At 49.6% G+C, this 25836-nt stretch overlaps 2 protein-coding genes across 15 annotated transcripts in view; one reads left to right on the top strand and one right to left on the bottom strand.

Annotated features, from left to right (window-relative positions):
- Nucleotides 1–25836, bottom strand: part of NCOR2 (nuclear receptor corepressor 2) — a 238542-nt gene that overhangs the window by 133517 nt on the left and 79189 nt on the right. For all 12 annotated transcript variants that reach the window (XM_051785667.1, XM_051785666.1, XM_051785665.1 and 9 more), the window contains 2 exons: nt 19529–19656; nt 9228–9408 (listed from right to left, as the gene is read on the bottom strand). In XM_051785667.1, the coding sequence (XP_051641627.1) occupies nt 9228–9408; nt 19529–19656 (309 nt within the window). The remainder of the gene's footprint in view (nt 1–9227; nt 9409–19528; nt 19657–25836) is intronic.
- LOC127470311 (uncharacterized) lies at nt 938–8635 on the top strand. 3 transcript variants are annotated; one of them, XM_051785687.1, is made up of 5 exons: nt 938–1265; nt 1480–1693; nt 2111–2960; nt 3193–3442; nt 3646–8635. In XM_051785687.1, the coding sequence occupies exons 3-5, from the start codon at nt 2531–2533 to the stop codon at nt 3998–4000; spliced, it is 1035 nt and encodes a 344-aa protein (XP_051641647.1). In that variant the 5' UTR covers nt 938–1265; nt 1480–1693; nt 2111–2530; the 3' UTR covers nt 4001–8635. The 3 variants fall into 3 exon arrangements, 1 of the variants encoding a protein (XP_051641647.1); XR_007904261.1 differs by lacking the exon at nt 2111–2960 and having other exon boundaries at nt 4639–8635; XR_007904260.1 differs by lacking the exon at nt 2111–2960 and having other exon boundaries at nt 3193–8635.

Below are 25836 nucleotides of genomic sequence, written 5' to 3' on the forward strand. Positions count from 1 at the left end.
TTCTTAAGCAGCCACAGGAATGACAGCATCCAAAGTGGAGATCAGAAGGCAGAAACGATCACTGCTGCTCCTCAGGGAACAGCACAGGGAGGAAAGAAATCAGACCCTGTTTGGGTAGTGACCAGAGCAGGCTGCTTGAAGGCAAGCCAAGGAAGCGTTACTGTGCAGGCACAGGCAGGGATACAGGGGTTAGCAGGCATGTGCTGGAGCAGGATCCTGTGGGCTCTGCAGCTCGGGGAGAACCCCTTGGGTTGCAGCAGAGGACTGGGAAACCCCACACCCATGGCCCATCTCCTCCTCTGCTGCTTGGCACTGCCAGAGGACAGAGCACCACAGAACAGTTTTCTCACAGGAAAAGGTACAGGGTTAAAGAGACTGCCAGCCCTCGGCCAGGATGAAGGTGAGCAGAACCCGGGCGGAATGCTGGCACCTGCAGAAGATACTCTGTCAGAGAGCTGAGATGACCAAAGAGTAACCAGATCGAGGTCAAGACTGTGAGGAGGTGGTTCAGGTCATTTAACCCCATGCTACTTCTCCCCCACTAATTTCTGCTTATGATCCACCAAACTGGGGGTAGGAGAGAGCACATTGCTCCCACCCTGAGCCAGCTCTGCTGCTGGGTAAAAGCCCATTTCCAAGGGCAGAGGGAACAGGCTCCACTGCGCTCTCGCTCTTTATCCTCCTGGAAAAAGGTGCCAAGAATTAGAATTACATTTTTCGAGAGCAGCAGAACAAGCCAAGGGCCTGTCAGCTTGTCCTAAAACAACCCCTCTCCGCTTGCCGAGCACACAGCCAGCATTCCTGACACACACCAGCGTCCATCGCCCCCCGGCTCCCCCATGCAGCACGAAGCTGCAGAGCCAAAAAACCCTCTGAATGTTCTCTGCCTAAAACACAGCCAAAGAGTTTTTCTGTTTAAAAAGCAAGTTTGGGTCCAAAAAGAAAGGAGGTTTTTAGCGAGTGATTTTAACTAGGCCCTTTGGCACTCGACAGCTCCTCTCTTGTTATCGATGCTAAGGGTGTTGTTAAGAGATGAGGCTCCACGAAGCACGAACGTGAAGTCACAGAGCTTTAGCAAGGGCTGTTGCCATGTTCAATATGTTATTACAGCTCCATCACCACAGGCACAAAGAGCAGCAACTCATCTCTGCCAAATCCATCTCTGAAATCACTCCCCCACTCCATCCCCTCCAGCAGCAGCAGGCAAACACCATCGATTGCTGTTGCATCTCCTCCAAGGCTTCCACCTCACACTGGGAAGGAAGGTATTAGCATGAAATAGCCTCCTCCTCAAAACACGGCACCCAGGATCAATCTGATGGGTGTCACAACTCACTGGCTCTCCTTGTGTGAGTCAGAACAGTAGACAGGCTGCATTTCCTAACCATGGAAAAGTACAGCACCAAAAATGTGCTCAGTGCTGTATGTTCATGGAGAAGATGCCTGAGCTGCTCCCACCAAACCTCTTGCCCTCCCCAGGAAGACCCTTGGAGAGAAGGGGTGTGCACAGTTGCTGAAGAAGGAGGGTAGCCGAGCTCATCTGCAAGATGTCCAGCAGTACCCACACCCCTTCCTAGACAATCAGGGGAAGAGAAGAAAACCGGATAAGGCTGAAATTGCAGCAGGAGAAGAAAACAGCCAGGACATCCCTGTTAGTAGCAGGACTGAATTCTTCCCTAGAACTTTATTCCAGGTGAGGGGGTTCTTTTTTCATACAAGTGTACTAAATGGGTTGAGCACACGCAGCGGCGGTGGCTGGCACTGCCCTCCTCACCCCGCACCTTACCCGTGCTCTGGAGCAATGCAGAGGAGACTAGTACCAGTTCCTGCCATACCAACCCTATTTCTTAAATCCCACTTGAGGACTGACAAAGTAGCAAACTAGCTCTGCTCTCTCCTGCATGTCCAGGACATAACAGGGCACATTAGAATCCTTGCTATGGAAGATAAAACAGATGTATAAACTATGTATAGTTTATACATAGTAAAACATGTATAAACACTTCAGAGATGGAGAAGAAAAGTCTCCCTGAACCCACACAGCACACCCAGCTCACCAGGCTGCCCTGTTGCAAGCAGAAAGAGCTGGCAATATTTCTTCCAATTACAGGGGTGAGGCACACAAAGTCAAGGGACTTTCTTTCCCTCCAGCAGATCAGGTGAGATGTCGCACTGCGCGAGCCTTGTAATATTGACAGAGTGGAAGAGAAAAGTCCAATTATGTAAATGATGAAGCAGGCTCCCGAGAAGCAGTCAGCCTTATCACATCGCCCTTCACCACTGCTGTGGCTTGAAAGGCAATTTAAAAGGTTGTTTTGGATGTCGATCACCACAAATGAGCCGAAGAAGTGCGAAACAACCTGTGCTTGAGGCACTGTCAGTTCTCCTGTTCATTTTCCAGCTGCACTGAGGCTCAGCCCTGCTGTCTGTAGCTTAGGGACCAGCACAGGCTGGAGCAGCCAGGGCAGGGAAGAGCCAGGCTGCAGGTGGCTTGGGGAAGGGTCAAGGGTTTTTACATGCTGCCTCTGAAATGTTTCCGCAGCCCATGAGGGCTTTCTCTGACATATCCAAGTCTCTCAGGCCATACTTCAGTTCTTTGGCCATAGGAACTTCAGGTGAGAAATGGAATAAAACTAGTTGTCTTGCAAAAAGGGCTGGCTGGAGGAGCCGAACATCTCACAAGGACTATGCAACGCCCAAAAGCATCTGTTTTTCAAATGCAACCAGCATGAGCCCGTGCACGGGACAGAGACTCCAGATACAACACTCCTCGGGCTGTTTGTTCCCTTGGCTTCCCGTCCCACGCTGGTGCACAGCACGGGCTGCTGACAACCCCTCACAGCCACCCTGGCACAGCCACTGCACAGCGGGCAATGGAATGGACTGCTGGGCATGGCAGGAGATCCACTCTGCTTGCATATGGCAGGCACACACTCCTAAAGGTGTGTGTTCACACGCAGGTGAGCAGGGGCCAATACACTCTTCAGAGCAGGGAGGAAAGCAGGGGGTGTGAGAAATCCAGCCAGAAGTGTTTGCGCTGTGACAACGTGAACAATGCAAATATTTCAGCTTTTAAATATGTTTGGAATGACAGAGAATGCCAACATCTCCCTCATCTTCCCAGAAATAGCTTTGAATCATTGCTGCCCTAACGTAAATTCCCTACCCCACCGAACCATTTCTTGCAAACAGATTTTTATCAGGCACAAGTTGACAGCAAGAGCAAGCCCACGGCAGATGGGTGGACGTCGAACACACTGGAGGAGGATCCTCCTACAGCTCCTGGACTTGACAACCCTACTCCACTCGCTCCTGATGGGCACTCAACTCCACTGGCTCAGTTTCTCAGGGAGAGCCCAGCTGCCTCCCAGTCATGGCTGCACAGAGAGTTAACAAGAACTGCCATTCTCTGCAGGGGAAGGAGGACAAAAGCAGGAAAGAGGTAGGTGTGTTTGTACCCACTAAAATGGTTTCATTTCATTGCTCAGACCTGAGGTTAGAGCCATTTCCACTGAAGTCTGCTCCTCCAAGAAGCAGTTGGGAACCACGCAGCGTGTGCAGGCTTTGCATCGAACAACCTGCAGTCCTGGGGGCAAGAATTATTCTTTTCATGGCAACATGTTTGAGGCATTTCGTCTTCCACAGGGTTGGTCAAGCCGCACACTGGCAGAGGTCTCACTGGGAGGGAGCAACAGGATGCTGGCAGCATGGGTGTGTCCCCTGTCCATCAGTGCTACTGCAGCTCCTCAGGATCCCTCTGCCTGGGTGTCCTGCAGTGCTGGCTGACAGGCACCCCTTCCCCAAAAGATTTGGGCACGGCCACAGTTGGCCAAGTAAGCACCTCCCTCTCCCATGGCAGAGGTGCACGGCCAGGGAAGACAGCCCAGCTATTGCTGGGTCCCTGCTTGCAGACGATCACCAAAAGCCCAAGAAACAAGCCCAGAACTCTTTTTCCCAAGTGAAAAACAACCCCCAGTGGGGAAGGGAGAGCCCAGTGTGACCCACACTGCAAACACAAGAGGCTACAGGAGGACACGCGTCCAGGGACGGCCGACGCTCACAGCTCGTTCCATTCTCCAGCCCCTCTGTGCTATTGTTCCACAGCAATAAATCACGGGGAGGTGCTGGAATTCTGGGCTGTTTTCTACAAGAGGGAGCCTGGGGTGCCGGATCTGAGATGCCGCCTCGCTTTTGCTTGCTAATTCCCTCGGCGGCCGCTGTGCTCAGTGCCGTTCTGAGCCCTCCACTCCCACGCATCCCGTTGGAGCTCTGAGCTCTCCCAGTTCAAAGCACTGCTGCCTGTCCACCCCCTCTGCTCCCCTCCCCCAGCCCTGGATTACTCAATTAGAGATTATGCTTTTGCCAGTTACCTCCAAGCCAACTGGGGCCTTTGCCAAGGTCAACACAAGTTCCAGCCAGTTTCATTAATAACTGCGAGACCAACCCACTGGAAACTCTGAGAGGTTAATCCCAGCAACAGATCAATGTTCCCATAACAAAGCCACGGAGAAGAAACGCGACTGGTGATTTACCAGCCAGCCCAGCTATCTGTGCTGGGAGCTGTGGCACTGCCCCTCTGCCCTGTACCAGGGCAAACCCTGCTGCCAGAGACCCCCATCTCCCACTCCTCTCTCCTAGAACATTCGGCAAGGGATGGAGCAGTGACCAGGGCCCAGCACTGCCAAGGCCCAGCCGGCGCTGCGAGGAGGAAGCAGGGCTCCCAAAAGGCCTTTCGGCTGTCCTCGGTGCCCTGCCAGCCTGAGGCCGGGGCAGGAGTTAGCAGGCTAGCCAAGAGCCTTTCCATCCCACAGCCTGTCTTCCAGGAGTTCACTGTAAATTGGGCTCTGGAACGGGCAGCCAGTGTGAAATTTGGCATGTACGCTGCTGGCTTCAATGCATCATTAAAAAGGCATTTCAAACGTGTTAATTCCTCCTTTTTCAATTAATTGCTTTTAAATCTACATTAATATGCATCAAAACAAAATACCCTTTGCCCTAATTTCTGCTTTGCCATACATATTTCCTGGCCTTGGTGCTGTCTTTTCCAAAACTCCCCCCTCTCCCTTTTCTTATTCCATTTTTCAGTCCAGAACACAACAAAAACACTCATGCAGAAAGGGAAGAAATTAAAACCTTTCCACAATGTAAAGCAGAATCCAAGTCCTAACAACACATGGCTTCTTAATTGCCTTTTTCCATCCATAGTTGTTAATCATTTTACAAAAGAGGGAAGTGGCATTGTCCCTTGTACAGATGGGGAAATCTGAGATACAGAAAGGGGAAGAGACTTACCCGGTGACCAGCAGCCTGCCAGGGCAGATGGCAGCAAGGTTCAGGTTTCCTAAGCCTCCACCCAGCCCTGTACCCGTGGGATTACATGGCTCCTGTAAGTGAATTCCTGTCGGAGCAATAAGCTACGCATAAGTGCAGCCAGCCAGCCCTTGCAAAGGGGACTAAATGCAGATCACGACTGACTCACATCCTATAGGAAGGAGCAGCAAACCACATATGTGGTAGAAGAGCAGTCCTAAAAATGGGGAGAAGAACAAGTGGAAGCACAACAGGAATAAGAAGAGATGGAAAGGGGAGAGGCAGGATGAAGCTCCAGCTCTGGAGAGGGGAGAGCAGGCACTGATCGACCAGACGTGCCACGCTCGCCGTCCCCACAGGGCAGGATCGCAGGCAGCACCAGCTGCGCACGTCTGCGCAGGGACAGGGATCGTGCACAGCATCGCTGGCCTGCTCTGGGGCTGCCTGCTTTACTCCTGGCTGCTGCTACGTGATGGAGGTCCGTGACTTTATCGGAAAGAAAGAAAGCAGAAGCCACCAAGGGTCCTGGGAACAAGCTCCCGCATCTCTGCCAAGAGCACACCTGGCAAAGCCACATCAACGGCAGCTTTTCCAATGAATCCCACATCCAGGCTTGCAGTGATGGAAAAAACAGCCCTGCTTTAACTGGGTCTGGTTATTGTCAGCCAGCTCAAGGGAGCACCTTCCCAGGGGCAGCGTCAGCCCTGGCTGGCACAGAGTGCATGGGGAGATTTCATTTCTCCCCAGCAGACTGAGCTCACCAGAGCCCTCCTGGCCACATCCAGCAGCAGGATCCCAGGACCACAATACTGCAGCAACATGACAGCAATCCCTCTTGCTGGGAAATAGATGCTCAAGTGGGGGAAAGCAGGCAAGAAAACAACCTTCTGTTCCCTGACTTGAAAAGAAACACCAGTGTTTGAGGATATGAGCAATGTGAGGTTTGTAAGGAAAGGTAAATCTTTTACTGGACCAAGTGAGATTTAGCTGAAAGCTGCTGCTTTTGAAAGGCATGCTGCCCAAAAGCACATCTGCTTTCTCCAGCTAGAGTGTGCTGATCCAAGAGAAGACATTATCTTCTCCTTACAGACTAAGCCTTACTTGGAGTGAGGCTGCAGTGATCCTGAGCAGGGTTAAGGGGTGCAGCTCACCCCGTGTCTGGGAGAGGTAGATGAGGAATAAAAGACATGAGAGATCCACTTCTCTTCAGTGAAAAAGCTCTGGAACCTGCTACAAGCATTTACCACATCAATTACTCTATTTATGTTTGGAGCACAGATTATGTATCAAAGGCCTTGGAAATGTGCAGGAATGACGTTGACTTCTCTACCCTGGGCTGAAGGTTGGTAAATCCAGTTATCAGTGGTTATCAGGGATATGCTAAACTCATACCCCACCACAGACTCCATTCTGCATCTCAGCCCCACCACAGCTCTGAAACCGGCAGAGACCAAGACGTATCCACTGCCCGGGAGCAACATCCATTACAGTTACATCCCCTGGGACAGTCAGACTGGCGCCCAGAGTGTGTAACCAAACCCCTACCCTTTTTGTTGAGGGCTTTGTGGAGCTCTTACTGTGTAAAAATTAGCTCAATCTGTAAAATCACCATGAAAAATCGTCCTAGCACTGTTACTCCAATGAGTAAACTGAGCTCCTCCCCACGCAGTGACTGCATCAGCGTGGAATGAGGTAAGGAGTAAGGGAACAACTCCTAGGATACTCCATCTAAACAACCAGCAGCGTGTTTAGCAATACTGGGCTCACATGGTGTGTTTCACCCAAGGAGCTCACCCGCTTGGCAAAGCTGCCCTAGATAAAGTATTGAGTGACTTCATCAGGCACTGAGTCAGCAGGACAGAGAGAACAGCAAACACCTCTCTCCAGCTCTGGTCACTGGGACACACGTCCTGCCATCATGTTTTTGCCACTGCTCTGGGACACACATCCTGCCAACACACGTGTGTCACCACTCCAGGACATGTCTCACTCAGCACAGAGCCTCTGGGGAAGGTCTTTATCATCTGTCCCAGGTGGTGGGTTACACCATCAGAGCCTAGTGCTGAATTGCGCAGTTGCTGGCTTAGCATAGGTGCGAGAAGTGGTTTTACCTGTGTCAGCAGCCCAGATCTGCAAGTGTCCAGAGCTGTGACCAAAGACCAGCCTCAGCTCTTTGCATTTCCCCTGGACCAGCACACCCAGAACAGCTCCTCCAACATGCTGAGCCTCACAGCAATGCACACATCAGCTACAGGAGCTTGTCCATGACCTTAATGTCCACCAGCAGTTTATACGCTAGTCTGAGAACAACTAATGCCAAAAGATTGCTATTAACCCAATTTCCCAAGCTGCAAAGGCAGATATACTGCGTGCCCCAGACTTGCCTTCTGCTCCCAACCACTGGAACAGCACTGAGATCATCCAGTCTTGCAGTGAGCTCCATCAAACCCATTCTGGAAACAGCTCCTGCTAGTTTAGAGCAACTAATCTCAGTTCCAGTCAGGCTCTCACCAGTCAAAGACACCACATTTTCTTCTTCCTTTCAGACTCTAAAATTACAAATGACTCCACTAAAAGTATAATTTTGTCTTGTTGAATTGTATCTCAGCTCTCTCTCTTTTCCTCTTTCATTAACAAATGTTTTAAGCCCCATAAAATGCATGTAATTCTTGGAAATGTGTCATAAACCAAGAAGAAAATGCAGCCCCTAAACTCACCAACTAATGCCTCAAGAGCAGCCTTGCCTATTAGAAACAAATAGCTGAGATGATCTGTGGTTTTCTGGTGAGAGGTAAAACAGAACTGCTGGTGAGAATAATGTGCAGACACAAAAGTCATCCTGGTTTCCTCACATCTTTGGAGAGAGATATTTTTTGTTTTGGGGACAACTGTGTATTTTTCCCATCAGCCACTCAACCAACGTGCCCCGAGGGCACTCTACTCTTCAGAGCCTTCAGGCCTCCCTTGGCATCTGAAGTACTCCAAAGTTAAATATCCTTCTCATTAAAGATAGCTCAGAGGGATCTCAGTAAAGCCCACCAGTACCTTATGGATAAGAGATGTCTACATATCCTGGCATTTCCAAGGAAGAACTTTCTTGCCTGTATATTATTTCAGTCAGCTCCCACAGGGATACAGAAAACCATCCCCATCACCCTGGGTATGGATGCAACTTCCCTTTCATTTCATTGCAGGCTCAGGCAATTCCCAAGCCCAGCCTGCAGCTGCACTAACCCTCAGCACTGGCATCAAGAGAGCTGTCCCCAGCACATTTATCCAGCACGACTTTCCTGCCAACCAGGAGCGTGTCCAAACTCAAGGTAAAATCAAATACAATTTACCCCAACAGAGCATGAAAGTAAATCCAAACAGGCACACAAGCAAGGGATTTCTCTTTGCAACATTTATTCCATGTGCAGAGGGGACGATCGTAAGTAAATGATTTGCTTTGTTAAATGAGACTGGGACTAGGGAGGCTTTCCTGGGGAAGATTATATTAAAGAACCACCAGAAACCTATTCCAGCCCTTCAAACACTGATATTAAATAAAGAGATGTGATAAATGAGAAATGTCAAGTAAAAATCAAATCAAGGCAGAGTATCCAGAAAAGCCAGACATGGCCATCCTTAATTCAGCCTACAGGAGCTTCCAAATTGTTCTGGTGCATCTAATAGCCTAGTAAAAAAAAGCCTATGACTGTAACAGTTATGAGGAAAGCTGATATGCTTCTGTTTTCCTTAAGTGGTCACCCCATCTCAGGGAATATTATCCAACACCACCAAGCACTGCTCAGTGCATCGGGAACCACCATCTACACTGCATTCAGCAGCAGCTCAAAGGCAGCTCTACACAAGCCAAGGGGATCCCAAAACCCAGACCCCACACCCAGCTGGCAGCCAGGCCATTAGTCTCTTACCTTTGAGAGATCTTCTGTCCCTCCCTGCTGGCTCTGGTTCAGGAGAGGCGAGTGCCGCATCAGGGGGTCCTGCAGCAGGTCCAGGCGTGGCCTCTTGGTTTCAATGAACTCCAAGTCCGATGGCTTGGTCAGGTCAGAGAGATAGGAATGCGCCTCAGTTCTCAGGTGCAGCTCCTGAGATCTGTGGACAAAGGGAAAGGAGGCTTTAGAAAGCAAACCACCCCTGCTTTCCCCTGCTCCGCAATCACAAACCACTCTAAGAAGACAGGGCTCAACATCTGCCCATTTTCCAAAAGGATCCCTGAGGGGAGGACAGATGGCCCTGGACTGAGACATCTCAGGCACAGCCCCTTAGCTCAGCTGCTGGGCATCCCCTGGAGCAGGAAGGATCACTGCCATCCCCCCAAGCCCAACAGGCCACCCTGGTGTCCCCCTCCTCAGCACTGCCACCATGTCACCTGGAAGGCCTCACGGTCCTCTCCTGTCCCACCACACATGGTGGGGCTGTCCCTACACCAGGGCAAAGTGAACTAGGCTGCAGGTTTGAGCCTTCCCCGTCATGCCACATGTGTCAGGCTATCCAGAAAGAGCCAAAGCCTGGAAAATCCCCAAATGTGGTCCATAAGTCCCTCTGTGCCTCCAAGATGAGGCGGAGCTCCCTTCTGGTACCTGCACCACTGTTTATTTTTAGCATCTTCCATAGGAATACCAAAGATTATATGTTGGGGAAAAAAATGCCTACTCCTCCATGGCTAGACAGTGGGGATTTATTTTTCCAGGATGGGGGAGGAAAGAAAGCAGCCACATGTAGTTGCACGTCTCTGACACAGACCTGGCAGGCTGCAAAGGCACATTATCCAGTGATAGCAACTGCACTGACAAGTCACATCGGGCTCAAGTATCTTTCACCCATTAAATATGATGCAGTTGGTAATACCTGGAGAGTGGGCTTGGTTTTGCTTTTTTTAAACAAATGTAAAACTTTCTTTGTAGCTCTGTTTTCCTTAGCAGGATTCTCTTGTGGGAATTGTAAAGGGATCCTACAAAAATACATTAAACCTTTTACTATGCCCCAGGATCAGCTTTGCTGCAGCAGCTCCAAGGGTGTGTTTTTAACACTTCAGGCAGAAATGTGTCTTAAAAAAATAAAAATAAAACAAAGCACAGGGGATTTAAAGCTTGTGAAAAAACATGGATTTTTTTCTTTTCCCCTTAAACGAGATTGTTGAAGTTCTCCTGAGCTGGTGGTGAAGTGTACTCCTCAGTTACCAAACACCAACAAACTAAACAGCCTCTGGAGCTGCTCGAAGGGGACGGGGAAAGGGGATGTGTTTTTGTCAAGATCAAGAATAAAAACAGGGGTTCTCATGCATCATTTGGCTCCCACCCACAAACTGCAACTGCTGACATTAAATAGAGAGGATGGCAAAAAGGGAAGGACCCAGAGCCCTCTGAAGCTAGTGGCCATAACCACTCTGGATCACATCCAGGGAGAGAAGGAACCCTGGAGAAATCCACCTTCTCAGGGACATCCTGAGCACAGACCTCTGCCCTCCCCTACAGCAGCATGGCCAACTCAATCCAGCTCCAGGTTATCAAGTTAAAGTTGAGGGGTTTCATTTTTTAATTTAAACATCAACAGCAGGCACAAAGCATGTGCACGCCAAGCTCTGCTGTGGAGGGTTTGACATTGGCATTGGGCAGCAGCTTTGCTGCTGACACACAGAAACAGAATCTGGCTCATCCCCTTCCTCCTCCCCAGCAAAAAGGAGCTGGAAGAACTGGGAGGCTCCAGCACTGCCTTTGGTGATCCAGCCTACGAGACTGTGAATGCACAGCTCACACAACAAACTTTTCAGAGCCGAGCAGCCTGAAATCTGGCACTGAAGCACAGCTCCTTTCACCTGCAAACACTTTCACGCTGAATGATCCTCAACTTTTCTCAGCAAGCCCAGAAATCTCTCCTGGCATCTCTCAGGTTTCCTGCTGGCTGGTCCCAACCCCTCGTGCGATCCCTGCCCGCCTGCAGCTGCGCGCCAGCATTTCAGGCTCTGCCACAAAAACCGGGAACAATAAGCAACTGTTGAGCTGGGCAGGTGCTAAAATATTCCAACACCCAAGGCTCTGCTGTACTGAGGCAATTAAAAATGAGATTTATTTTCACTTCTTCCCTCTTTTTTTTTAAGGTCCAAGAAGCTGCTAATTGACACAGGTCGTGTCCGAGACCTCTGCAGTTGTCAGGAACCTGACACAACTGCTACACTCAGAAAAAAACATGGATTTTAAAGATAAGAGCACCACTCAGCTTTACAAAGGCAGTTACTCACAGCGAGGCAGGGGCCACGCCAGGGAAAGCAGCTGCAATGTTATAGGGTGCTATTTTATTTCCATTTCCACATCCATTGGAACTGCTATTAACTTTATCCACTGGAATTTCCAGCCGCTCCCGAGATTGCTTTGCCCAACACGACCTACTCAGCCTGTCCTAGCTGCAAACACAAATGCTCTTGCTTGAAGCCTCCACACCTTTCACTCTTCACATCCACACCTGCAGCAAGCTCTTTACAACAGACTTTCATACAGCGATGACGTTGCCGTCAGTGCAAAAATAACCCTGCCTGAAAAACCCTCCCACTACACTGAGTTCGTCGTTTGCTGCATTTTCCAAATAGTTCCCACCTGGCTGGTTTATTCTAGAGATTCCTAATTTGCTGAAGGGAAAAAAGCATTTTTAATTGCATGTGAGTGATGCATAATTAAATGAAGTAAAGCAAATGCCAGTGTTAATTATGAAGTGGGGCAGGTTAGTCTTCACCTGAGCCCTTTGCCACAAACGCCAAACTACTTCGGGGAAGTGGAGCGGTGTGAGATCTGCTGACACACAAAGCTGGGTGCCCAGGGTTTGCCCGACTTCCAGCCACCCACACAGAGCTCTGCTCGGGGCAGGTCCGAGTCCAGAAGAACAAGACAACCCAAGATTAGACCTCTGGTTCATTACCAATCTGATAAATGCATCGCTCCCTCCCAGCTGCAGCCGTGCTACTCGTTCACCGGCCGATTCCTCAGCAGACTCACACAGGATGTAAGGAAGGTACAAGCAGATCAAATCCTGCAGCAATGTGGGGCACCTGCAGCTTGCTCCAGCACGTGTGGGTCATTGGGACCTAGGAAAACATCTCCTGCTATGTTATACCTACACCACAGCCAGCTGAGCATGAGATGGGCTGAAAACAGGGATTGTCTCCTAGCTGGGTATCAAGGAATCATAGAATCCTTCAGGTTGGAAAAGACCTCTAAAATCATCAAGTCCAACTTGATGATTAAGCTGAGAGCATCTCTCTGTGGAGAGAGAATCAAACGAGGTATCCTGAGCTACCCCTGGAACTTCTACGAGCAGGCCTGATGACATCTAAATGGATTTTGTCTTTATCTTTACTTTCCTGAAGCCAAATCACTGGGAAACAGGCAAGTACAAACTTTTCAGGAGGCAAAAGAAGACTCTCCCACCCCACTAACCCACTGACCAGCTCTTCAGAGCAGCACAACCCTCCCCTGCTCTTCAAACTTTCCTGTTTCTCCATCAGCTGAACAGCAGAAGGTGGCTGCAAGAGGAATGATGGCTGTTCTGCAACATCCACAAAATCCAGCCTGACTTCCCACAGCCATGCCTCCTGCACTGAGGGCTCAAAACAACAGCAGTGACTTTGAGCCAGCCCTCACCAACTTCCCAGCAAGGGCACACTAAGAATTGCTCCCATCTGCAAATACCGTTCCCTAGATACCACAGAGCCAAACAACATAACCAGGCTGGAAAACTCACTCTCACTGTCTTTTGGAACTGGAACCAAGACAAGTGATGGCCTTGCTGAGGCTGTTTATTTCCCCCGGCTGAGATGGTTTGGTGGGAAATTGTCTCCAAAAATAAGTTCTAAAAAGAGTATCCAACCCCCACAGGTACAGACAGACAATAAAATGCTTTTGAGAGAGAGTAATACAGAAAACCACTGGTGTTGAAGTGAATTATTTATAGCCAACTGTTCCAATCCTCTTAGGTGCAGAGGGGGACCAGGTTCTAAAACCATTCCCATAAGCGAGATTAAGGCACAAACAAGGCCAGATGCTGGATCCCCAACTGATAATTCAACTTTATTCTGTAACCCAAAAGAGCAGAGAAAAAGAAGGAAGATGGAAAGGTGGAAAAAGCTAAGGGTAACTGTTAAAAGCACAGGACAGGAGTTACCACCACCATGAAGTGCTGCTGGCTTGCAAGCTGGTAGGTCTCTGCTGGGCTTCTTCCCTGGTCACCTTGTATCCTCAGAGGCAGGATAACCAGCAGGGTAACAGAGCGGCAGCAGCTCCCACAGCAGTGCTCAAACAGCCCCCCAGCAGTCCCTGGGCACGGCCCTAAATACCCTGGAGGCCCACTGGCCAGTACACCAGTACCCAGCAAAGATCATCTGGTAACAAGATGGGCCCTGAGCATCCACTGGCTGGTTCCCCAGTCTCCAAGCAAGATCTGCCTGGCACACCTCATTTGGGAAAGTCCTTCACGCATTTTTTGACTGTAACAACTTTTTATCCTTTTTGCTCCTCTGCCTGCCTCTGCTGCCTTGCTAGGTGCCTCCTGGAGCTTTCTCAAGTAGCTCAGCTCCTGCAGCAGCCCAGCTGTGGCATCAAGGCTTTTTAACTGAGCTGGAGACAATGGTGAAGCAGACTCCATCTTGTAATCTGACTCCATCTCGTCATCAGTCCACTACACCAACGCCAGGATTTGTGAGAGGTTTCAACAACCCCTTCACAGATAATGAGAGCCAGAGTGGGACAGTAGGCAAATTAGGACCTGTTAAAGAGAGAAGCTGGAGGGTTTGTAGGAGCAAACCTGCCACCAAGCACCTAGAAAAACATGTCCACAGCCAGCTGATATATTCCCCTTGTGAGATAGGTGGAAAGGAAGAAAAACCATCACGACTTGATGGGAAGAGCTGCATGTCTGGGTGGGGAAGATGGAGCTCCCATGCCCTCAGCAACATCTGCCAGCAGCAGGACTGAGTCTTTCCATGTCAGAGGTGTGGGACCACCTCTAGCAGGATGCTAGCTCACCATGTGGCTCAGCTCAAGGACTCCCAGGTCCTGGTGAGGTCTGGCCAGGTGCCCATCTGCATCCTCGGGATGCTCCGGCTGCGCATTCCCACACAAGGGCAGGTCTCAGCTGCCCTGCACAACCCCTCAGCCACCTTCTTCCAAGCCAACTGCAATTTAAATGAGAGCAGATGCTTGATTTAAAACTTGCATATTGAAGATCCCCATACACAGAGCCTGAATTATTCATGGATGGGACCACCAGAAGCTTTAACACAACAGCACTACCTCACTCAAGAGGAGGAGAAGGAATATTTGTCTCTCTCCAAAAGCTCCCCCACATGCTTTCTCCAGGCATCCAAAACTGAGGCCCATCAGGAAAGCCCTTTTGGTAGTCCTGGGTGGCTGGAGCACTCCTGAACTAATGGCTTCAGGGATATCCCAAAATTTCACAAGGCCTGCTGCATACACTGCAGGATCACCTTTCCTTCCCCAAAATAAATCCGGTTCAAGACTACACACAAGAAAGTTGCTGTGTGGACTTTTACCCCTTATACCAGCCAAGGCAAAGCCAAGGTTTCCTGTCATACCTCCCTGCCAGGGCACACTGGCCCGTTCCAAGAAGCCTGGTGTCTCTGCATCAACTCTGTGGAGCCTTGGTCATGTTCTGTGCCCATCCATGGACATGCCCACAGCCCACACAGGAGCAGAGGGTACTTGCAAGACAAGGCTTGTCACCAAGTGCCTACACACCAGCATCTGCCCTCTCCAGATGTTATTGTCCCATGTTCAATTATGGGGAGGAAAAATACACAGCTCCTGGAACACCATTTCCAGTGTTAAAAGACACGCAGATGAATGGTTGTGGGGATTCCAGCTCGCTCCCGAGTAAAGGGTCACCTGTAAAAATGGAAACTAAAAGACAATAAATAAAATCAAATTGGTTGTGTTGTTATCTGGGGAGCAGTTGGTGCCATTTGGCCCAGCACAGATGAAGACCAAGAGCTGCACATGATTTCCATTGCCACACACACTGCCCTGGCTCCCCACCGCTCCCTGGGCTCCTCAGGATTAATCCCATTCGAGAGGCACAGTGATCTGGCCTGCTCTCATGCCATACTGCACATGGCTATCTCAGATGGCTGCAGAAACACAGCAGCTGCTTAATGTATCCAAAATGTCATCCCACAGATCAACACCGGGTAAACTCTTCAAACTCCTCATGCCTGCTAAGCAGAATGGCTCTGAAAGAAGAGCATGATCTCCTGAACTGGGAAAATAATCTTCTATAAAACAGTGACTCATCTCATTCTGGATAAGGGTGGAATATACTGTGTTAACATACATAGCAATTATTTACAGCCACGTTTTCTGCCAGAGAAGCCATTATGCACCCCAGCATTCCTGTGTTAATATGGAACCTTGCTCTAAAATCCCAACACATGAAAAAATCAGAAAACCCAGTTCCTTAATTTTTCAGACCCCTCACCCAACTGGCACCTGCCATTTAACACTCAACCCAGTTTTTCCTCACTCCTTTTGAGGACCAAAATATATATAGAAGAGGAAAAAAAGCCCTAATCCTTGTCAGCTTGCCAGGGCATTCCGCTGCAAGCATTCATGGTACGACTTGTACCAACAGCAGATCCTGAAATACTTCTCCTCGCTCCTCCAGTCCAGTTGGCACAGGCAACTGAACAATCTAAGAGGAAGTCTGTGGATCCTTCCAAGAAAAAGCCTGCTACCAAAAAAACCATCATGGAAAGCAGCACATCCCTGCAAAGACAGACAGAGCCAACTTTCCCTATAGCAACAGATTCAGACTGGTTCAGGTTTTCCTTTCTTCTTCCAAGCCAGAATTGCTGCACAGGGAGTTCAAATCTTTGCCCAACCACCAAAGAGTGATGACGACTCTCAATTCTGATGTATATGGAGAAAGGGCAGTCTGTAACTTCCCAATGAGCCTCTTGCTCAGGAAGCCCCAAAAAGCAGGAGCATCTCAGCATCTGATTCCTTCCTGCAAGTTATCACTCAACAGCTTTTTGCCCCAACACCTGACTCACGCTTAACATACTGTGCCCATGCTGAAATGCTTCACTGCTTGTTCCCTTTCCACTGGATCACAACTAATCAGCATCCTGGTGGTTGCAGCAAAACTGCAGCCAGGAGAGACCGAAAACCTGCAAAGCTGCAGGAAGGAAGACCATCTAAGCAAGCCTAAATTATTTCTGTGGGATTTAAAGCATCCATGGGGTCAAGCCTCAAATACCACATGCAAAGACAGATGCGGAAGCTTCAGAGATCTGCCCAAAGTGAAGGCAAAGCCAAACTGGGGGACAGTCCCCCAAAACAGAGTAAAGTGGATCCCTGCGGTTTCCAGGAGAGGAGGGCAAACACCAGCCACTCACCAGGCAGGTGGGCTCAGAGGAACAGGGACTGAACAGCACGAGGTTCTGAACTGCTCTCCAGCTGCAGGCACTGCTCTGGATCAGCATGAGGCACAGTGATGGCAGGGCAGGGATGTCCACCCAGGAACACGCACAGAGCTTGATCTCCAGTGCTGTCAGTTTGCCATATCCCACTTGCACCAGACTCCCAAGTTGATTTCCTTAAGGAGGGGAGTGATCCTGGAAGAGCATCAGCTACCACAACCAACAGCAGACAGGCTGCTTCCTCTGAACTCCAAAAGCCACGGGGGATTCGAAGGGTTCCCCTCTGCCAACACTTGCTACAAGGGGAGGATTGTCTGGTGCCCACCACCACTGTGTGCCAGGTGGGCTGCCAGGCAGGGAACCACAGTGAGGGTCTTCCTTTCAGACACAGCACACCCCTGTGCTTCCCTCTACTTAGCCCACCTATGCTGTGCTGTGGACGTTGTTTGCCTTGGTCTCCCTCCTCCCAGCCCCTCACACCGAGAGCCAGCTGCCTCTGCTGGAAACCATCAATCCCAGCCCAGGAACAAAGCCAAAGTGCTGAGCCTGCCAAGGGGACTCAGCTGCAGAGATGGCTGCCACTGCCACCCTCCCTCATCCAGGCTGTGCTCTGTGCCAGGCAGAGCCACTGCTATTTTTTGGGAGGGCACCAGTGACCAACCCAATCTGCTCCAGGAGCTCCAGGGTCTTGGCCCTGGAACCCTCAGGTGAGTGACCATCACCCAAAGGGCTCCACTTACAGCACAGGAGGCACCGTGTTACAGCAGATCCTCACACCACAAAGGTGAACAGCAAAGCCCCCTAAGGATGGATCTTTGAGTGTGGTGCTTAAAGATGCAGAGGAACAGCAGTTGCCCTTGCAAAACAGACTAACACCTCCCCAAGCCCAACGGTGCCCAATCCAAATTACTTCAATAACAAATAACGTTGGATTGAAAATTTCTTTAAATTTTTCAAAGACTGCCCCGCTACATGCCCAGATGCCCCCAAAATTTTTTTTAATGAGTCTATGTCCCAGAATCCTGGCACAACATGCCTACTGAACTGAAGTGGTATTTTTAGCTTTATTATCTAATTGTTGCAAAAGTGCAATATTTTGGATGTTATGGGGAAAAGGGATGAAATGTAAATTGAGTCTGTTAAAATTTCTTTTTATAGCATGACAGAGCATCACCATTCAGGTTGAAAGTAAGGTACCGTGATAAGCATGTGGATGTGTATCTAGTTCTGACAACCTCACTTAACTTTTACCACATTCATGTGATTGTCAACACAAAAAGAAGCTCGGAAACTTGGAAATATTTATAGGCCAAAGGGAGATGCCTGGGTGACCACACCAGATCAGGCATGTGGTACAGCAGACACCAAGGCTTGCTGTTGGGTTTTTTTAGTTATATGGAATAACCAAGATACATATTTTTAAATAGCATATTCAGACCTTGAAACCTTCATTTTACTGGAGAGCAGAACTGCTTCTCCATTTTGCAAACCATCAGTAGTGTGAAAAACAAAAACAGGCAGAAGGAACATGTTGCTGGCTCCTCTTTACCCATCTCCCCCAAATTTAGCTAAATCTGACCCAATTCCAACTTAACCGTGTTACTCTGTGCTAAGAAATCAAAGCACTGAGAAATCAAAGTGAGCCAAGGCAGTGCAACATGTTACAATAAATTACTGGTTATCAGAAGTGACGTGACCCTCTGTACACACAGGTGCCACAGGCGCAGTCCAGAAGGGCACATCCAGGAGGACAGATACAAAACCTACTTTGGAGGCTGCTTTTTGCCTCCAAGTTCTCACAGGTTTGTTTTTGAGCACCAAGCCAAACCCATCCCACTAGAAAAAGAGGATCCTGTCTGTATCTATTATGCATGCAGCACCCTGAGGTCTTACTCCTCTCTCCTAACAATGATTTTAGAGAAACAGATTAATCTCTGACTCTGCACTGGTTTTGTTCTTAGCCTGACTAAGGAATAAGCATTAAAAAAATGTTTTGTATAAATCTACTGTACCAGTGCTCTTATTTCACTTCCAGGCCATTTTTTTCCAAAACCAAGCATCAAATGCAAAAGAGAAACCATAAGAGAGATCAGCATTTTGAGTAGAAACAGAGAATGAGAGTGATATCCTTCAGAAGAGATCAGCTCCTGTGCTTAAGGCATGTACAGCATTCCCAGCCACAGAGTGCTTGCATGATTGGCACCCAAAAACACTGCCAGCCTTCCACAAGAGGCTACAACAGGAAACAAAACAAACAGGGACACAGGCAGAGGCGCGAGGGGAGCAGACAGGAAAAAAGCAGCTTGGAGAAAGTTGCGAGGGAAATGCAGACAGAGAAACAAAAACAATGAAAGCAGGGAGGAAGAGCAGCAGCAGCAGAGGAAGCAGAGCTGGGGGTGGAAATGAGCTTTTCTCACTCCTCCCTGCAGCCTTGGGAGCCACAGACCACACCTGACCACATGGCTTCATTTTCTATGCTGAAGAAGCCAACTCGACCAGTCACAGCAATGTGAAACTTCACAGTAGGGAGGAGGGCGGGTTTTTTTGTTGTTTGTGTTTTTAAGACTTCTTTAAAAGGCATGACAGTCCCAGGGAAGAAACCAGAAGGCAAAGGTGCCACTTGCGTTAGCACAAGGAAGCTGAACGGGCGCAGAACCTGAGCACAGTCAGTACCCACACACAGCATCCCACTGCCCAGGTCCCTCACAGCCCTCCTGCTCCCACCACAGCCCTGCACAAAATCCTGGCTGATGCAGCTGGGGTTCCCCAGGGAAGGAGGGGAGCCAGTACCTTTCATTGCCCGGCTGGAACTCGGAGAGCAGGGACGGCCTCCGCCGCTGCGGCTGCATGATAGACCCCGGAGGGAGGTGGGAAGCGAAATCCCTGGAATGATGCTGGTACTCCAACAGTGCAACGTCCTGCAGAAACAAACACAGAAGTGCTCATTAGGCTGGTGGGAACTTCCAAGCACGCACAGAACCCTGACAACTCAAAAAAACCCATGCTGAAATTCCTCCTTTGAAGCACTGGGTGCTGGGCCACAAAGCTCAGTGCTCTTCCCTTCCCAAAAGGTTCCCAGTAATTCCCAGAGCCGTATTGTGTGGGGATGGTAGCTCAGCCCCCTGTCCAACATGGCTGTGGGCAGGCTGGCTCCTGAGAAGGGACCTCAGTAATACCAGCCCAGCTACTGAGCACCCACACAAAGGTTTCTGGCATCCAAGCAGTCCTGATGACAAATGCAAATCTGAGAGGAAGAACAGGTAGAAACAAAACTAAAAGTCACAGGATGTTTTCAGCTTCAATAATTCACACAGCAGCACAGAGAAAGAAAAAAGGGGGGGAAAAAAGACAGAAGAGAAATCACAAATGTTATCCTGAGAGTGTGCCTTTAAACACAGCTCCCCTGGGCTGAGCTCAAGGGGTTTGAAAGGACAGTTTGCTACTTATTATGTGTACGTCCCTTTTGTTCCTTGACCCTTGGAGAGTACAGTACAGTATGTTCCTGATTTTAATTAAATAAGAAGCTCTCCTGCTCTGTGCCACAGACTGATTCCAGCAACAGTATTTTAGCAGCTACATTCAACCGCTATTTTTTATTTGCAGATAGATACTTGACCAGCAGACTAATCATCTAATTAACTAAGACCTTCAGCAATGGCATGGAAAGCCCTGTCACAGAATACCCTGGAAAAACTGACATACATTTATGTTATAAGAACCAATTCCTCCTGGGAGGCTATTTTTGAACAGTTCTCAATTGAAACAAGAAAGCTCCAACTCCATCAAAAAGAAAAAAATAAATTTCAGGATGAAAAAAAACATTCAGTAAATAAGACACCGCATGCGTGCAGCTGATGTGGGCAGAGCATCTCAGCCCCAACGGCTGCAACAGGAATTATGAGATCAGATGTAGTGAAGACCAACATGCTCCAGCACTAGGGAAGCTGGGGAGTTGCCCCAGCAAGGTGCATGGCAGGCAAAGAAAGGAATCAGGAGTTTAAACAGCAACAACCTGTGCCTGGAGATCCCACCTCCCAGGCTGGGAATGAACAAATTAGCCCAGCACTACATGTCACGCTCCCCTCCAGCCAGTTGTGGAGTAGAAGGGATTATCATGGCCCTACATCTTTGACCATCAGAGGGTAAAATGACATGTTCACATAGAAGCTTTTCTGGAAAGCCAAGAAGAAAAACAGAAATTGTAAGCACTCGGCCCAGGGGAGCCAAGAAAAGCAGATCCCCTACTCTACATCCAGCCTCTCCTGTACAAAAGCTGAAAAGAGCAAATATCAAAGGGAGGAGGAAGGGGAATTGTGGTGTCCGATGGCCACCACTTCTCCTTGTGCCTAGAAAGCTGCACCACTTTTTGGAATCGAGTTCATTTCTCCCCATCCTCAGGCAATAGTGTGGTGCTGCTCCCTTTCTGTTCTGACCAATCTTGGGAATCATGAGGAAAAAGCCTCATCCAGAGGCTGGCTGTCTCAGAGCTCAGTCTCTGGGACAAGGGGTGTCTGCAGACAGGTTCTTGTGACATAAGGCATGAGTGGGACAGCATCTCCTCATCCTCACAGGGATGTTCCACTTCTGCTGTAAATCCAGGTGTTAAGGGAGGACGCTACCCCGTGTAGCTGCTTTTCCTTCAGCTCTAGAGTCCATCCATGCAGGAGGCCATGGAGGGGCTGCAGGACAGAACATGCCATGGGTCCAACCACAGATGGGACAAACGCAGACATCTGGAGTGAAGGAGCCCATCAGCTCTTACAGCCCCAGCCAAAGCAGAATCCCTGCCTACGACAAGCTTCCCCACACTCACACTTGTCCTGGTTTTGAATTAAAAATAAATAATTAAATAGAAGAGTGATGCAGCTCCTGACATCCACCTACAAAACAAACACATCGTGTCTGGGAAGATACACCAATAGGCCCAAAATCAGGACCGTCACCTTCTGTGGGCGTATAAACAAGAATTACCCGTCTGGGAGGCTCAAAGGCTGTGCCCTTGAGAAAAAAAAAATAAAAAGGCTCTTACATGTCCCAAGAACCATCTGTTTTTCCTTTTCCCCCGGCCCACACTCAGCTGAGCTTTGCCTTTTCCTCCTCTAACCCCATCAGAAAATGGCTGGTGGAGCTCAGAGCCTGCTGGCATGGCCTGAAGTGATGGGAAGCTCATTACACTGGCATATTAGCTCAGGACTGGGATGGCAGACGTGCCTCTCCGGCTTCCCCATGGAGGGCAAGGCCGGTGAGCACCAGCTCCTGCTTTTCCAGACATCGCCCAGCTCCCTCTGACCTGCTCCACGTTGCTCACATCCACGCTGGGTTTTACAAGAAGAAAACATCACCTTAAAATTAGCAAGGAGGATTAAAACTGACAAATTTTTGTGCCCTGTGATGAACTGTCAGAGGCACCACGGGAGCCCTGGCAGGACGTAGGTGGATTAATTGCTCAGAAAGCTCCTCTAGTAAATTGCACTGTGGGCTGGGACTGTGTTTTTCAAACTCAAGTGCCAGAAAGGTTCACGAACCGCCTTCAAACTGCCTGGTGGACTTGGCAGCACGGGGGTAACAGTTGGACTTGACGATTCTATAGGTATTTTCCAACCTGAATGATTCAATGATTCAGAAGAGGCTTTAATTTTGTTTACCAGAATTTTAAAAATGCCTGCTGGGGAGGCACTTTGCTGCCAGCACAGCTGTACCTTCCACACACTGGCATAGACATGGGAGTAGTGCCCAGTGCATGCCACCTGAATTCCCCACCACCAAAACACACTAATGTGATTTAGCCCTGTCCTGACCTCAGATTTCTAGCACGGCCTTGGCACTTGCTCAAGGGCAGCTGTAAAACACCTGAAATAAAGGAACTCTGCAACCCCAAGCTACATGTCACTCCTTTTCCTCTCCGTTGTTTTGCTGGGTTTTGATCAATTCTATTTTTTCCTTTCCCTCTCTTTGCATCTCTTCCTGCCCTCTGCAAACCCTCCTCCCACCCCACAAATCTGCTGATGTGTCAGAGCACCTTTGCAGGATTTCATAAATTCAGTAAATGTCATGACATAGAAATGAAAGAAGCATTAAGACCACAGGTATTCAGGGGCTCTGGTACATCAACAGATTTGGGGGAGGAGGCCAGCACTAGCAGCACTGCTGAGGACAGACAGACACCAAGAGTGCCACAGTGCCATAAACCACATCGGCAGAGCAAGCCAGCACTAGGCCAATGTTTAGATAAATCAAATGCTTAAGACCCAAAAGCAGCCTCACTAAACACACTTCACACAGCAGACTGAAGAGGTACTTGGACCCACCCCGAGGTGCCAAAAATGTTCTTTGCTGCCAGCCAGGAAGGCTGGACACATCAACCCTGATCCTGCATGGGGTGCTGGGTGGGGAAGACAGGGAAAGCACCTGCAGTCTCAAGGTCTTTTTGTGTTATTACTTGATTTAGGAGTGCCAAGAGCAGTGTCGCCATACCCTTCCTGGTAAATCCTCTGACCCTAAATAACCTGAGTCTACCAGGCTCATTTAGATTTGCTAATCAAACTGCCCTAAAGCCAGGAGCTTGAATGCAGTATTACAGAAAAGCTCTCTAGCCCCATGGAAGGAAAAAAAAGCAGCTTTCCCCCCCCACCTTTAAAATTTTTTTAAAAGCTTTCGCCCTGCTGCCTTACATACCATAAAGTCTCCAGCAAAATCTTCTGTGTTGTCCCCGACCTCGGGATAACCCACACACTAAGCCAACAACTGCAGCCGCGCAGCCGCTCTGCCTCTCTCGCTTTCTGTTTTGGACACGTGCACTTGCTGGTGCGCTTCATTTCTCCTTCCCCCGCCTGCAGCTGCCCGGGTCCCTGCTGCCTGATCTCCAACGAGGAGGAAGAAAGGGAGGTCTGAGAGTAATGCTGGAAGCACCCCCAGGCACTGACCCACAGCACACAGCGCCAGACAATGCTATGCCACGGCCAACAGTGGCTTGGACCCTGCTCTCCAGCTCCAGCACTGAGCACATCCATACAGACAAGGCAGCTACTGACTGCTCCATCCAGATGGCCTTCCCACAGCTCCAAGAATTAGCCCCTGAGGAGAAGACCCCAGAGACATGAGGCCTGCAGAAAGGAAACCTGGAGCTGGTCTTGCAACAGAAAGACGAACTGCTCCTCCTCTCTTTCTCCCACTAGCAGAAACACAAGTACAAACGCCCAGTGCTTCTGGCTTCCTTGGAAAACAGCTCTGGAGTAAACCCATGGAGGCCTAGAATGCAGCCAGACAAGGACCTTCAGCACAGCTCGAGCAGCCCAAAGCGTGAGATCACTCCTCGTCGCTTACCGCCGAGAAAGCAACCGGGAGCTCCCCGACGAGTTTCGGTGCAAGACGGCTTCGCTTAGAAACCACCAGCTCTTGTTTTGCCGTGACACCAAGGAGGAGCAGTCCGGGGTCAGCAACCACATCCGCCAGCTGAGCTGGCTCCCTGTCAGAGGGCGGCACCACTGGCACCGCAGCCGCCTCGAATCACGGCATCGGTGCAGGCAGCACCGCGCTTGCGGAGCGCCCCGGGCACAGGAGAGCTCACCCAGTGACAAGCCACTGCCCCACACTGTCCTTGTCACCTTTCACAGGCAGGCAAGCAGGCCAGGGTACTGCACATGCCACTTTGAGGAGCAAATCCCAGCTCCCTGCTACCTCCACCAAGGATTAGGGCTGCTCACTACAAGCTCACCCAGTGCTGTATTGCGAATAATTTGTATTTCTTAACAATGTGCTATTTCTGTTGAAACATTCCCAAGTGTTAAGCCCCAACAAGGCCAATTAATAATGGTATGGTGCAAATAGTGAGCAGAAAACAATGCCAAATCATCCCTATTTTTTTCACTTCTCATGAACTGTCCCTTATCTAATCTCACAAGGGGATGCCTGGCCTGTTCGTGCTGCTCGTGAGCAGCTCATGGGTTGTTCTGTGAACTCCTGTTAACCACAGGGGAAGTGAAGGGTGATGTCAGGGGGTTAGTCCCCCACCCCCAGGCTGGGGCACTGGTGGCACACAGAGCCACAGTTGGGCACTTTTTTACAGCTGCTGCTCAGTTATGTCCCACATGTCCCAGAGTAGCCCAACATGGTATCAAGACTTAACCACACAGCCTTGAACTGCAGAGCCACCCCATCCCACTGGGAAGCACGTGGCAGGTTGAGCTTCCTGCACCTCCAGGAGCACACAGCCAGCATGGAGCAGCATATCCCAATTTGGAACCTGCCAGGGCCTTGGACCATCCAGCAAATAATTTGTGCAATAAGCTGCTGCTCGAGCCACTCAATGCAAGCTGGGCTTGCAACCAGTGCTACCCACAAGCCAGGCAGACCAGCTCTCCAGCCTGAGGTGACCAAAGCAGCACAGCCTCCACTCTTGTGGCTTTGCTGGAGACAGGGGATGCTCCCACCCCTGCTCTGCACACCCTCAGCTTTGGAAAAAGAAGTTGCTTTAAATCTCTTTCTGCCAGCAGCGAGCGTGACCTATTTTAGCAATAAAAGGAAAAGCTCTCTGGTGCCTGGATACCCCTTGGCACTGGCAGCACAGCACTTGCTCATCAGACCGAGAAATGCACTTTTTAGCCTTCGCCTGGAGAAAATTTTTTCCCAAAGCTGATTCTCAAAGGTAAGAGGAAGGGGGAAGGTTTGGGAGGAACCAGGGTGGTAGCAGAGTTGTCACTGCATGAGGTCCAGCAGCTCAGGCTGCATGGGGACCAGCGTGGCCCATCGTCCTCAGCCTTCCCAGAGGAGCCATCCTCTGCTGCTGAAAACCTCTACTCAAGTGCAAAGGAGGTGATTATTGATCCAAACAGGTTGTCCACAAGCACAGTGCTGTCTGCCCAACTTCCTCCCAAAACCCTGGGAGGAGTTCACTGCAGACTTAAGAGAAAAAATACTGACATAAACTATACAATAACTTCTCCACAATCAGCTCCACTGTTGAAGATAAGGTCAGTAATAAAAACCTGGCTGAATACATGCATTTTTATCTTGCCTACGGGGATATAACATGTGCTGAAAAGACAAATGCCCTTATTGTTCTGACGGTCTCATTGCCATCCATCTCTCAGAAGCTGCTG

Source organism: Manacus candei, unplaced genomic scaffold (genome assembly GCF_025592945.1).
Source record: "Manacus candei isolate 608988 ecotype Guabito, Panama unplaced genomic scaffold, ASM2559294v1 h1tg000020l, whole genome shotgun sequence".
In the NCBI taxonomy this organism is placed as follows: domain Eukaryota; kingdom Metazoa; phylum Chordata; class Aves; order Passeriformes; family Pipridae; genus Manacus; species Manacus candei.